Source organism: Erythrolamprus reginae, chromosome 4 (genome assembly GCF_031021105.1).
Source record: "Erythrolamprus reginae isolate rEryReg1 chromosome 4, rEryReg1.hap1, whole genome shotgun sequence".
In the NCBI taxonomy this organism is placed as follows: Eukaryota; Metazoa; Chordata; class Lepidosauria; order Squamata; family Dipsadidae; genus Erythrolamprus; species Erythrolamprus reginae.
In genome coordinates, this window is record NC_091953.1 from 67,677,831 (window position 1) to 67,690,518 (window position 12,688).

The 12,688-nt window shown below is 48.5% G+C and overlaps 1 protein-coding gene across 4 annotated transcripts in view; it reads left to right on the forward strand.

Moving 5' to 3' along the window:
- CASK (calcium/calmodulin dependent serine protein kinase) overlaps positions 1 to 12,688 on the forward strand; it is a 300,775-nt gene that overhangs the window by 67,498 nt on the left and 220,589 nt on the right. For all 4 annotated transcript variants that reach the window (XM_070750527.1, XM_070750530.1, XM_070750528.1 and 1 more), the window contains exon 3: positions 4,826 to 4,931. In XM_070750527.1, coding sequence (XP_070606628.1) covers positions 4,826 to 4,931 — 106 coding nt within the window. The remainder of the gene's footprint in view (positions 1 to 4,825; positions 4,932 to 12,688) is intronic.

Consider the following 12,688-nt stretch of genomic DNA (forward strand, 5'->3'; position numbering starts at 1 on the left):
AATTGGAGTCTATCTCCTTTTCCCCAAAACATTTCATTTCGTGCCCTTCACCTAGATCCCCTTCCTTCCGTCTCCGCATGGAGGAAGCGATCCAACATCTCCTTACCATTAGGGCTATTCAGCCAGTTCCCTCCTCGCAAAGAGGACTTGGCTTCTACTCCATCCTCTTCATGGTCCCTAAGACCTCTGGAGGATGGAGAGCCATTTTGGATCTTAAAAAATTAAACCAGTACATTAAATACAGAAAGTTCAAGATGCATTCCTTGTCTTCTATCCTGGCATCCATTCACCCTTCATTCTCACTTCATGTCTTCCTTAGACCTTACGGAGGCCTATCTCCACATTCCCATTTTAAAAAGCCACAGACAATTTCTCCACTTTGCCTTTCAGGGCAAACACTATCAGCACAGGGCCATGCCTTTCAGCCTGTGCTTGGCCCCTCAAGTCTTTACCAAGCTCCTGGGCGCCTTGGCGGCTCATATCCGGGCTTCCTCAATTTATATTTTGTGTTATTTGGATGACATTTTAGTTCACGATCCCTCCAAAGAGGGCACCCGTACAGATCTTCAGTTATCCATGTCTCCTACAGGAGCATGGTTTCTCCATTAATATCAAAAAAAGTCAGCTTCATCCTTCCACCTCCCTTTAGCACCTGGGGGCAGTCATAGATTCCAACCTATCTCAGGTTTTCCTTTCTCCTGAAAGGAAGATTAGTATCAAAGAGCTTATCGCTCAAGTCAGATCCCAAAGAAAGGTCTCCATTTCCACGCTGTCTTCTCTACTGGGAAAGATGGTGTCCTGTATTGGTATCATTCCCTGGGCTCACCTCCATGCCAGGGAACTCCAATGGCTTTTATTGCCATTCCAGAGATCAGGAACCAGCAACTCAGCATGCTCCATTCTGATCCCTTGCGTGGTGGACTCCTCCGCCCTGGACAAAGGATCCCTTTTCAGGATTCCAGATCAGTTTACCATCACCACAGATGCCAGTCTCCTGGGCTGGGGAGCCCACGCTCCGGTCCTGATAGCCCAAGGCATGTGGTCAACAGAGGAGTCAACCAAGTCAATCAATGGGCTGGAACTGAAAGCGGTGTCGCTAGCCCTTAAGAAGTTCAAACCACACATCCTCAACAGACATGTCCTAATCCTAACGGACAATATGGCTACAAAGAGCCACATCTGCAGACATGGAGGTACCTGGTCCAAGGCCCTGATGCAGGAAGCCCTGAAGCTGGGCCTTTGGGCAGAGAGACACCTGCAGTCTCTGTCGGCCAACCACATAGGAATCCTAAATATGCAGGCGGACTGGCTCTCCCGATCAACTCTGGATCCAGGGGAGTGGAGTCTCCATCCAGACCTATTCCAGCAGATCTGCCTCAGATTCGGTCACCCATCGCTAGACCTGTTTGCGACCACGACCAACGCTCAGCTCCCTCGGTTCTATTCCAGATTCCCATCCCCGGGAGCAGAAGCAACCAACGCACTCAGAATCCCTTGGCCTCCAGATCTCCTATATGCCTTCCCACCAATTCCAATCCTGCCAGACATGATCCACAAGATCCTCCTCAAGCAGGCCCAGGTGATGCTGATAGCCCCTCACTGACCTCGCTGACCCTGGTTCAGAGCCCTCCAGTGGCTATCCGTCCAGGCCCCCTGGCGACTCCCTGCTTCGGAGGATATGTTGCAGTAGGGGGTCTCTTATCATCCAGACCTGGAATGGTTCCACCTCACCGCTTGGCTGTTATCCGGCGTGACCTAGACCTTCGAGGTTATGACCCAGATGCCAAGGAAGTGATCCTAAAGTCTAGAAGAATATTTACCAACAGGATCTATGACCATACCTGGTCTAAATTTCACCAGCGGTGTTCTCAAGAACGCCTCTCCCCCTTGTGTATTCCCATTCACAGAATCGTTTCCTTCCTCATGAAAGGTTTTCACCTAGATCTCTCAGCCAACTCCATCCAGCGACACCTATCAGCCTTATCCTCAGTCCTGGCAGGACCCTGAAGGCAACCGCTACGCAGTTTCCCTGAAATACAAGAACTGTTAAGAGACATCTCGAACCTCAGGCCTCCCACTGTTCACAGGTATTATATTGCCTTCCTTCTGCTCTAACCAAAACCACCATCTCTCCATCAGATGGCACACTTTGGACCTTACTAAATTTACTCTGCAAATTTATCTCCAACACAGCAGGACCTTTCGTAGGTCAGAAGCCCTATTCGTAGCATTCCACCCCAGGTCTCTGGGGTCCAAAGTCTCATATCCATCGTATTAGGCCGTTGGATTCGAGGCACAATCTCCAAAGCTTACGAGTCAGCATCCCTCAATGTCCCACAAGGCATCACGGCACATTCTACAAGAAGTGTAGCCACATAAGCAGCCTGGGCAACTCAAGCGCCCTTGGAGGAAGTTTGCAATGCAGCCACATGGGCCTCTCCCAATTGTTTCATAAGGCACTATAAAATTGACTATTACGTTTTAGCAGATGCTGCCTTCGGCAGGAGAGTCCTCTGATCCATTATCTCTCATGATAGCCAACTAATCCCTGCCTAAGGACACATCTATTGGGTATGTCCCACGTGACTGCTGGACCCGCTCCTCCAGTACGGAGAATAGGTGTTGATTGCTTACCTAAACACTTCTTCTCGTACGCTGAGTGGGTACAGCAGTCACTTCCTTCCCTATGTCTTTCTGACTATGTTTGTGCCTTTATTCCTTACTTTATTATCTATGAGAGTAGAGCACTATTCGAGCCACCGGTTTTCGAGCCTAAGTCTATGGATTCGCGAATTCTGGGGAAGGGGCGGATCCAGCAGTCTTTTTAAAGACAGGCTCAGTCCTATGCGGATTGCACAGCGAGCAACCCACATGACTGCTGTACCCGCTCAGCGTACGAGAGGAGACGTTCAGGTAAGCAATCAATGCCTATTTTCCTTCCTCCCTTCCTCCCTCCCTCCCTTCCTTGTTATGGTAAGCCACACAAGAGATTGTACTTATACCAGCTGTACAGAAAAAGCTGGTAACAGATACTAAATGAAAAAAAGCTGAAATTATTTGCTCATTATCACTTCCCTATAATTCCAAATTATGAAACATTATGATCCTGGAAAGTTCCTTTATCCAATTTTAAGTTAATAATTCATTCAATCCATATAATTATTTCATTTTTTTTTAAAAAAATCCTAAAGTTGTCTAGTTTCTTTCTACTTCTATTTTTAGCTATCAAGGAACTTGTTTGCTTTCCATAAAAGGGGAGAGATTCATATTTAATAGTTTTATATTTCCAGAGTAATACCATTTCTCCTTCCTTCCTTCTCTCTTCCCTCTATTTCTCCTTCTTCCTCCCTCCATTTCTCCTTCCTTCCTTTCTTCGTCTCTCCATTTCTCCTTCCTTCCTTTCTTCCTCCATTTCCCCTTCTTTCCTCCCTTCCCTTCTTCCCTTCCTTCCTTCCTTTGTTCCCTTCCTCCTTCCTTTCCTCCATTCTCAGTCTTCCAATTCTCTCCCTGTTCCTCAACCTGATTTTCCCCCACTGGGGATGGGAGAGGCTCCGCCGTGAATTCCCAAAGAAGGTTAAGTCAACTTATGGGAAAAGTGGAGAGGGCAAGGCGAGAGCTCCAATGTAGGCAGCGCCATCAGCCGAGCAACAGGCATGACGCGACTGCCGCTTTTTCGCTTTTTGCTTCTGCGTGCAGGTTGCGAGGTTGTCCGACTCCACCACGTGGCTTTTGGAAATGCCGTGCAGCTTTTGGTTTTTGCCTGCATGCGTATTCGTGCACGCACAGGTTGGACTGACCTCCGTGGGCCGGTCACAGACAGCGGGCGGGCCGCATTCGGCCCCCGGGCCACATCTTGCCCAGGTCTGTTCTAGATCTTTAATTCTAATACCCTTTATCTCATCGTTATTCCTTATTTTATTTAACAGTATTTCTTGCGCTGTTATAAAGAGTAGGGATGATAACAGGCATCCTTGGGGGACCCCTTTGTTAATAGAAAATTTGTCTGTCAAATCGCTGTTTATCATCACCCTGGCTGTTTGCAATGAATATATATTTTACATGATATTTTTAAAGTTGTTCCCAAAATCTAATTTTTGAATTAGTTCTAGAAGATATTGCCAGTTGACGTTATCTAAAGTCTTTTGTGCGTCCAAAAAGGCCAATGCTACTTGTTTCCCAGGATGTTCGTCATAATATTCAAGGATGTCTAAAACAATTCTGGTACAATTTTTAATTTGGCGATGTGGGAGAAAGCCATTTTGATCTTGATTTCTAATTTTGTTAAAAACTCTTTAATCTATCCACAAAAATTGTCATTAGAATTTAATAATCTGCATTTAATAATGATACAGGCCTATAATTTAGAATTTTATCTCTTGTCATTGCTGCCTTTCGCTGCGCGGTATCGCTGATCAGCAGTATTCCCGGGAGGCCAATCCAACCAACATTCGCTGCTGTTGCCTGCCAACACACTGACACACCAACCTGGTCTGTGATGCAATATTCGCTCCATAAGACACAGGGACATTTCCACCCATTTTGGGGGGGGGGGGAAGTGTGTCTTCTGGAGCAAAAAAATATGGTATCTTCTTAATTTTTTTTACAGGTGCCTTGTTAACATTTATATTATGCCATTGTGTATTACATATTGAATTGCCATAAAATAGCTATATGGTTATATAATATTCAATTGTCACAACTTTTATAAGCATTTAAAACTAATGTTACAGCAAATATTTAATTATAAGAATTTAATTAGAAATATATCATCCTGGTTACTTTTGTTATGATGTTTAATGATATAGAAATTACTATCTTCAAACAGATCTGAAGAGGGAAGCAAGTATCTGTCACATGCTGAAACATCCTCACATTGTTGAACTTTTGGAGACCTATAGTTCTGATGGAATGCTATATATGGTTTTTGAATTGTAAGTTTTAAATTCCTCATATCTTTTTAGATTTTTAGCTTTTCTAGAATGGCACATATGATTTTCACATTGTAATTTGTACATGTGTATATGTGTGCATAAATAAATGTGTATTGTGCATAATCATTATTTGCACATTCTGTTCAAATTGTAACAACCATAGTTATATCTGACCAGAAGAGAAAGTTATAATCAGTTAGGGAAGTGAATATGTCCTTTAAATTAGTGATGAATATTATACTAAGGGAAAATATACTTTCATATTATGTTGTTGCTTACATACTCTACTCTACTCTACTTTCCCAACTTGCTGCTTACATTTTAAAAATAAAATAAAGAGGAGATAGGAATGAACATCCAGGAAAAACTAACCCACAGAGCAGAAAAACAGTAGAAGCTTGATAATCATCCCAAGTCTAGGTTGGAGATTAAAGCTAATTTTTCAAAGATTTTTAGAACAAGTGAAGAATACAATAGGAAAACTAAAATAATACCTCATGATACGAACTTAATTGGTGCAAGGAGGAGGTTCGTAAGATGAAAGGTTCGTAAGACGAAACATTGTTTCCCATAGGAAACAATGTAAAGTCAATTAATCCGTGCAACAGCAAAAAAACCCCCGCAAAAAAAACGCTGCCGCCCGGCTGTCACCTTGTAAAACAGCCGGGGGGGGGGGGGGGGGGGCTTCCCAGCAGCCTCCCGAACCCGGAAGTTTGGCAAAATTTCGGGGTTCGGGAGGCTGCTGGGAAGCCCCGCAGCCCGGCTGTCACGTTTTAAAACAGCCGGGAGGCTTCCCAGCAGCCTCCTGAACCCCAACGCCAAACCCTCCACGCACTTCGCCCTGAATGCCTCCTGGCTCAAGCCCGCCTTTGGGTTATCGGCTGGGGGTGGGGAGCAGGAGGACCTTCCTAACTCCCTCCTCCCCGAGCCAAAAACCCAAAGGCGGTCTGCTGCCGCCCGCCTGAGCCAGGAGGCATTCAGGGCGTGGAGGAATGAGAAGCTCAAACGCCGGTGGCTTCAGCTTCCCATTCCTCCATGCATTTCGCCCTGAATGCCTCCTGGCCGCCTGGCAGAGCGCTCGCAGCCAGCGGGCGGCGGTGGTGGCGGGGGGGGGACGGACAAAAGGCACGCAGAGTGCCTGGCTCCTGCCTCTCCGGAGCCGCCGACCGAGCGGAGCGATCTTATGCTGGCCACGGGCGAAGGGTGGGGAAGCCTCTTGCACCAGCTGCTACAGCCGCTGGCTTCCCCGCCCTTCGCCGGCAGAAGATCGCTCCGCACGGTCGGCAGCTGCCAAGAATCGTTACCCCTCCCCCGTTCGGATCGCCCCCTCCCCGCCCGGGGGGCTGGGATGGGAGGGAAAAAGAGAACGAAGGCGGCGCTCCCCGCCCAGCCACGATGGTCCCTTCCTTATGGCTCATGTTGGCTGACGGGGAAGGGGCAGCGAAGTCGGTGCCGAGGCACCCTAAGCCCACCGGTGACAGCCAAAGGGTTGGCGAAGGGAGGGTGCTGCGACGACCCGGCCAAGCCTATGGACGCGCCTCTCGTCGCTCTGCCCAATCGCAAAGCCGAAGGAGGCACGGGAGGCGGTGAATGTCATGTCCTCCGGCCAGTCAAGCGAGGCAAGGCGGGGAATGTTGTGGGGGGGGAAGTGAAGAAAATTGAAACAGATTACGAAAAGCTCGGTGGTGGATGGCACTCCTTCCAGGAAAACGCCCAGCCCAGCCCCCGCGGAGGCGTTTTCCTGGAAGGAGTGCAAACACCACCACCGAGCTTTTCGTAATCTGTTTCAATTTTCTTCACTCCCCCCACAACATTCCCCGCCTTGCTTCGCTTGACTGGCCGGAGGACATGACATTCACCGCCTCCCGTGCCTCCTTCGGCTTTGTGATTGGGCAGAGCGGCGGGAGGCGCGTCCAATCGCAAAGCCGAAGGAGGCACGGGAGGCGTTGAATGTCATGTCCTCCGGCCAGTCAAGCGAGGCAAGGCGGGGAATGTTGGGGGGGGGGGGGAAGTGAAGAAAATTGAAACAGATTACGAAAAGCTCGGTGGTGGATGGCACTCCTTCCAGGAAAACGCCCAGCCCAGCCCCCGCGGAGGCGTTTTCCTGGAAGGAGTGCAATCACCACCACCGAGCTTTTCGTAATCTGTTTCAATTTTCTTCACTCCCCCCACAACATTCCCCGCCTTGCTTCGCTTGACTGGCCGGAGGACATGACATTCACTGCCTCCCGTGCCTCCTTCAGCTTTGCGATTGGGCAGAGCGGCAGGAGGCGCATCCAATCGCAAAGCCGAAGGAGGCACGGGAGGTGTTGAATGTCATGTCCTCCGGCCAGTCAAGCGAAGCAAGGCGGGGAATGTTGGCGGGGAGTGAAGAAAATTGAAACAGATTACGAAAAGCTCGGTGGTGGATGGCACTCCTTCCAGGAAAACGCCTCCGGGGGGGCTGGGCTGAGCGTTTTCTTTGGCGATCTTCCCTTGGCTTCCCTGGCCGCCTGGCGCTGCGATCTTCCGATCTTCCCTTGGCTTCCCTGGCCGCTTCCCTGGCCGCCTGGCGCTGCGATCTTCCGATCTTCCCTTGGCTTCCCTGGCCGCTTCCCAGGGAAGCGGCCAGGGAAGCAGCCAGGGAAGCGGCCAGGGAAGCCAAGGGAAGATCGGAAGATCGCAGCGGCAGGCGGCCAGGGAAGCGGCCAAGGAAGCCAAGCCGGGAGCAGCGCACCGCAGGCATCGCATGCTGTGATCACAGCGTGCGTTGCCTGCGGCGCGCTGCTCCCGGCTTCCTTCCATGGCCGCCTTGGCTTCCCTGGCCGCCTGGCGCTGCGATCTTCCGATCTTCCCTTGGCTTCCCTGGCCGCTTCCCTGGCTGCCTGGCGCTGCGATCTTCCGATCGCAGCGCCAGGCGGCCAGGGAGGCGGCCAGGGAAGCGGCCAGGGAAGCCAGGGAAGATCGCCAAGGGAAGATTGGAAGATCGCAGCGCCAGGCGGCCAGGGAAGCCAAGGCGGCCAGGGAAGCCAAGCCTGGAGCGGCGGCGACGCTGCTCCGGTTGCCTGGTCCTCTCCTGCCTCCCACGCTGATGTTCCCCGCTGCATCAGGCGCCGCCAGCCCCGAGTAAGACGCACCCTCGCCGCCGCGCCCAGCCGCTGCCCGCCCCGTCCTAGCCTGAGCCGGCCCGCTCGGTTGCGCCTCCTCACCCGCGGCCCGCCCACCCGCCCAGGATGCAGATCTGTCTCTCCCCGTGCCCGCCGCCGGCCCGATCCTGCGCCTTCTGCTTCCCCCCCCCAGCCAAAAATACAAAGGTGGTCTGCCGCCACCCGCGGAGCAATGGGAAACTGAAGCCGCTGGCGGTTTCAGACTCCCTTTGCTCCACGCTGCTCCGCCCTGCCTGTCATGCAGCGGCAGACCGTCTTTGTGTTTTTCGCTGAGGGGGGGAGCAGGAGGACCTTCCTGACTCCCTCCCCCAGCGTCGGACCTCCTGCCCTCCCTCCCAGCCAAAAACCCAAAGCCGTTTTCCGTCTTACGTATCTGCCGCCGCCGAGAAGCCCCGCAGCCCGGCTGTCACATTTTAAAACAGCCGGGTGGCTTCCCAGCAGCCTCCCGAAGCCGAACGGCAAACCCGAACTTCCGGGTTTGGCTTCGGGAGGCAACTGGGAAGCCCCCCTGGCTGTTTTAAAAGGTGACAGCCGGGCTGCGGGGCTTCCCAGCAGCCTCCGGAATGCCAAACCCGGAAGTTCGGGTTTGCCGTTCGTAACATGAAAAAAGTTCGTAAGAAGAGGCAAAAATTTTCTGAACCCCGGGTTCGTATCTCGGGTTGTTCGTAAGACGAGGGGTTAATATCTTGAGGTACCACTGTATATGAAATAAGGAAAAGGAATACCGATAGGTCACAAATTAGTGTGAGGTTAAATAATGCAGTATTCTATTGAGTGCAAATTGTTAGTTGATGCTGGGTCACATTTAAGGAACCCAAATTTGAGTTTACTGTTTGTGAGGTTAATGCGCAGACAATTGAGGTTAGTCCAGAGGGAAAGTAAGATATTGTCAAAATCAAAATAGTAACGTGCAAGTAAAGGAGTTCATTCTCAAGGAATTTGGAGATATCTTTTGAGAAAACAAAACATTATGGATGCTGAGCCTAATCTTAATCAAAGTACAGTGGTCCCTTGACTTTCGTGGGTCCGACTTTCATGGAAAGGCTATACCACGAGTTTTCAAAAAATGTTAATAAAAAAAATACTCCGCCGGGTGTTTTTTTTTTTAACATTTGAACGTTTTTCCACGGCTGCCCAAAGTACAATTCTGTGTGTTTTAATTCTCCTCCCCCCCCCCAGCCGTCCTGCTTTAAATAAAAGCTCTAGGAGCATTTGTATGCTCCACTTGAAGCCAAGCCTTATGCTGCCTGCCGCCGCAACCTCTTTTTCCCCCACCCACCTAAGCCATCTCCCTTAGTGACAGCGTCCGACCTCCCAGCTGACCGGCCTGGAATTCCAGCTTCGAGTCCTGGCCTGGATCCCTCTTTCCTTGAGCTTACCCTTCCCTGACCCGTAGCATCGTTGCTGCCGCCACTGCCATGGGAGACACCGGCAGCGAGCTCAGCAAAACTTGCCACCCCATTACTCCTGCAGGTTTGGAGGTAAGTAAAACCAGGAATGGAGGAGGGAGGGAGAGGAAGGAAGGGAGCGTCTCTATTTCACAGAAATTTGACTTTCGCGGGCAGTCTTGGAATGTATCCCCCACCAAACTCAAGGGACCACTGTACACCAATTTGCAGAAATGTGAATAAATCACTTTACATCTACCAGCATATGTGTGAAGTTTTAAAGAAAGAAATAATAGTTTAATCTACACTGGTAAAATATTTTGAGAGACAAAAGTGTTTTTGTCACTGTATGCTTATCTTTAGGAATTATATTTAGATTTTTTTTGTTTTTACTTTGCTTTCTATAACTACTATGACTTTATTAACCATAAAATTGTGTGTGTGTGTGTGTGTGTGTACCTTTCATCCTTTAATGTAATATTTCATTAATACACAATATACATGTTAAACTTGTGTTTAAAAGTTATCTCTCAAGCTCGAACTAACTTTCATATTTTCCATTAAAAGATCCCTTTGAAAAGTGTGGATTTCAATAATGTGGTCATTTCATGGGATTTGTTAACCTTACTATTGAAACCTATCTGTAGGTTATACTAACATTTGCTATACATCAATATCTCTCCTTGCTAACTATAACATGCACCACTTCGTAGACTGCTTTTAATCTTTTTACCTTTTTCTTTGGGGATGTCATTTGCACCATTCAACCTTGAACATCTCAATCATTCCCTTCCTCTTGATCTATTAATTCTTTTTTTATACAATTCTCTATGTGATAAAACTATGTCAACCTATTATTTTTGTATGTCTGTCATTTAATCTATATTTAATCTAAATTTGTTTAATGCATTACATTTTCTCACATTCACATAGTCTCCCCTTGCCAGTCACCAGTCCTTCTTTATCTATCATCAATGTTACTGCATTCAGTTGGCCTAGAAGTTTTGCGACATCAAACCATAGATTTCTCTGTGGCATTTCAGACTCTACTAGTACTCAATGACCCCTTGAATCAAATCAGGCTCTCACATGTTCGTGCCAACACAAGGTATGTTATCCTACATTCCATTGGTTCCATTGGCACTGCTGACACTGGCTTTGGTACCCACAGAGGACCTCCACCATTACTTCCCATTCCTCTATCTCTGGCTCTAGCTTCAGTCTTGTGTTGTTCTCATTGTGACTTTATTATTACTTGCCACTTCTACAGAAGCAACAATGTCACTGCATCTTACTAGGGCAGGGTGTCAAACTCAATTTCATAAAAGCCGCATCAGGGTTTTGTTTGACCTCAGGAGGCTAGGGGGCCGAGGCCATGGTGGGTGTGGCCAGCTTGACTTCACTTGTGTCAGGAGTGCTTGTGGTGGCCTGAGTGCTCTGTCAATGAAAACAGGCTCGTGGGCACTGTTTTTTGCTGCAACAGCCTCCTGCAACCCTCTTCCAGCTAAGATGGAGCTCGGGAGGGATGCTCTATTTTACTGGCAGGGGCACTACAGACCAGTCCTTTGCTGTTTCCAGGGCATCCCGACGAGCCAGATCTATGCACCCTGTGGGCCAGATCCAGGCCTGAGGTTTGACACTCCTGTACTAGAGCATTGTGATTGTCAATAGGGGTGCTGCCTGCCTCAAGCAACCAGAACAACACAGGGATAGGCCAAAACAGATTACAATAATTTTGTCATCAGAAGTCTGCCTTCCTTTAGGAAAGGCAGATATAGACTTAAGGGTTTGACCTAAGACGATTCCTTCCCGAAACAAATGGAATACCTCTTACTGCCCATGAGGGGCCCTCTCCCCTTGAGCTGGTTATTCTACCATAAGTACAACTAAATTACCATAATACCCCTTTGCTGATCAAGGGCACCCATGACCCTCATTCAGACAAAAGCACCTCGCCAAATATAGTAAAAAATTAAAGAAACTTTGAGCCCCTTTTAACTCACAGCCATATCCGAATGCTGTTTTGAAGGAACGTTTTTTCCATGCTTCCTATGTAATGTCACTAATAGCAACAGCATTTAGACATATATACTGCTTTACAGTCCTCTCTAAGCAATTTACAAAGTCAACAATTTGGCTCCCCATTTTACCCATCTTGGAAGGATGGAAGGCTGAGTCAATCTTGAGTCTGGTGAGATTTGAACTGCCAAATTGCAGTCAGCTGGCAGTCAGCAGAAGTAGCCTTTTAATCTCTGTGCCACCATGGTTCATGCATATCTACTGTTTCTTAACTTGCCAGGCACATTGCAGAACAGATAGATTCCAGATATATAATCTAGAATTATATATCTAGGTAAGAGTTGTAATCCTAGGGGTAATTTTTTTTTCAGGAAATGCTTAATACTATGGCATTTGTTTCCTATGCTGATTTTATTTTATTTGTTCATTTATTTGTTTGTTTGCTTATTTGTGTGTTTATTTGTTTATTTATTAAATTGATGTGTCACCTATTTTAGTATCCAAAGCAATTCTGGATAACTTATAATAATTTACAATAAAATTATAAATACAGTGATACCTCATCTTACAAACGCCTCGTCATACAAACTTTTAGAGATACAAACCCGGGGTTTAAGATTTTTTTGCCTCTTCTTACAAACTATTTTCACCTTACAAACCCACCGCCACCGCTGGGATGCCCCGCCTCCGGACTTCCGTTGCCAGCGAAGCACCCGTTTTTGTGCTGCTGGGATTCCCCTGAGGCTCCCCTCCATGGGAAACCCCACCTCCGGACTTCCGTGTTTTTGTGATGCTGCAAGGGAATCCCAGCAGCACAAAAACGGGCACTTCGCTGGCAACAGAAGTCTGGAGGTGGGGTTTCCCAGCAAGGGGAGCTTCAGTGAAATCGCAGCATCGCAAAAACACAGAGGTCCGGAGGTGGGGTTTCGAGGACTTCGGTGTTTTTGCGATGCTGCGATTTCACTGATGCTCCCTTCGCTGGGAAACCCCAACTCCGGACTTCTGTTGCCAGCAAAGCGCCCGTTTTTGCGATGCTGGGATGCCCCTGCTGGGATTCCCCTGCAGCATCGCAAAAACACAGAAGTCCAGAGGTGGGGTTTCCCATGGAGGGGAGCCTCAGGGGAATCCCAGCAGCGCAAAAACGGGCGCTTCGGCTGGCAAAAGGGGTGAATTTTGGGCTTGCACACATTAATCGCTTTTCCAT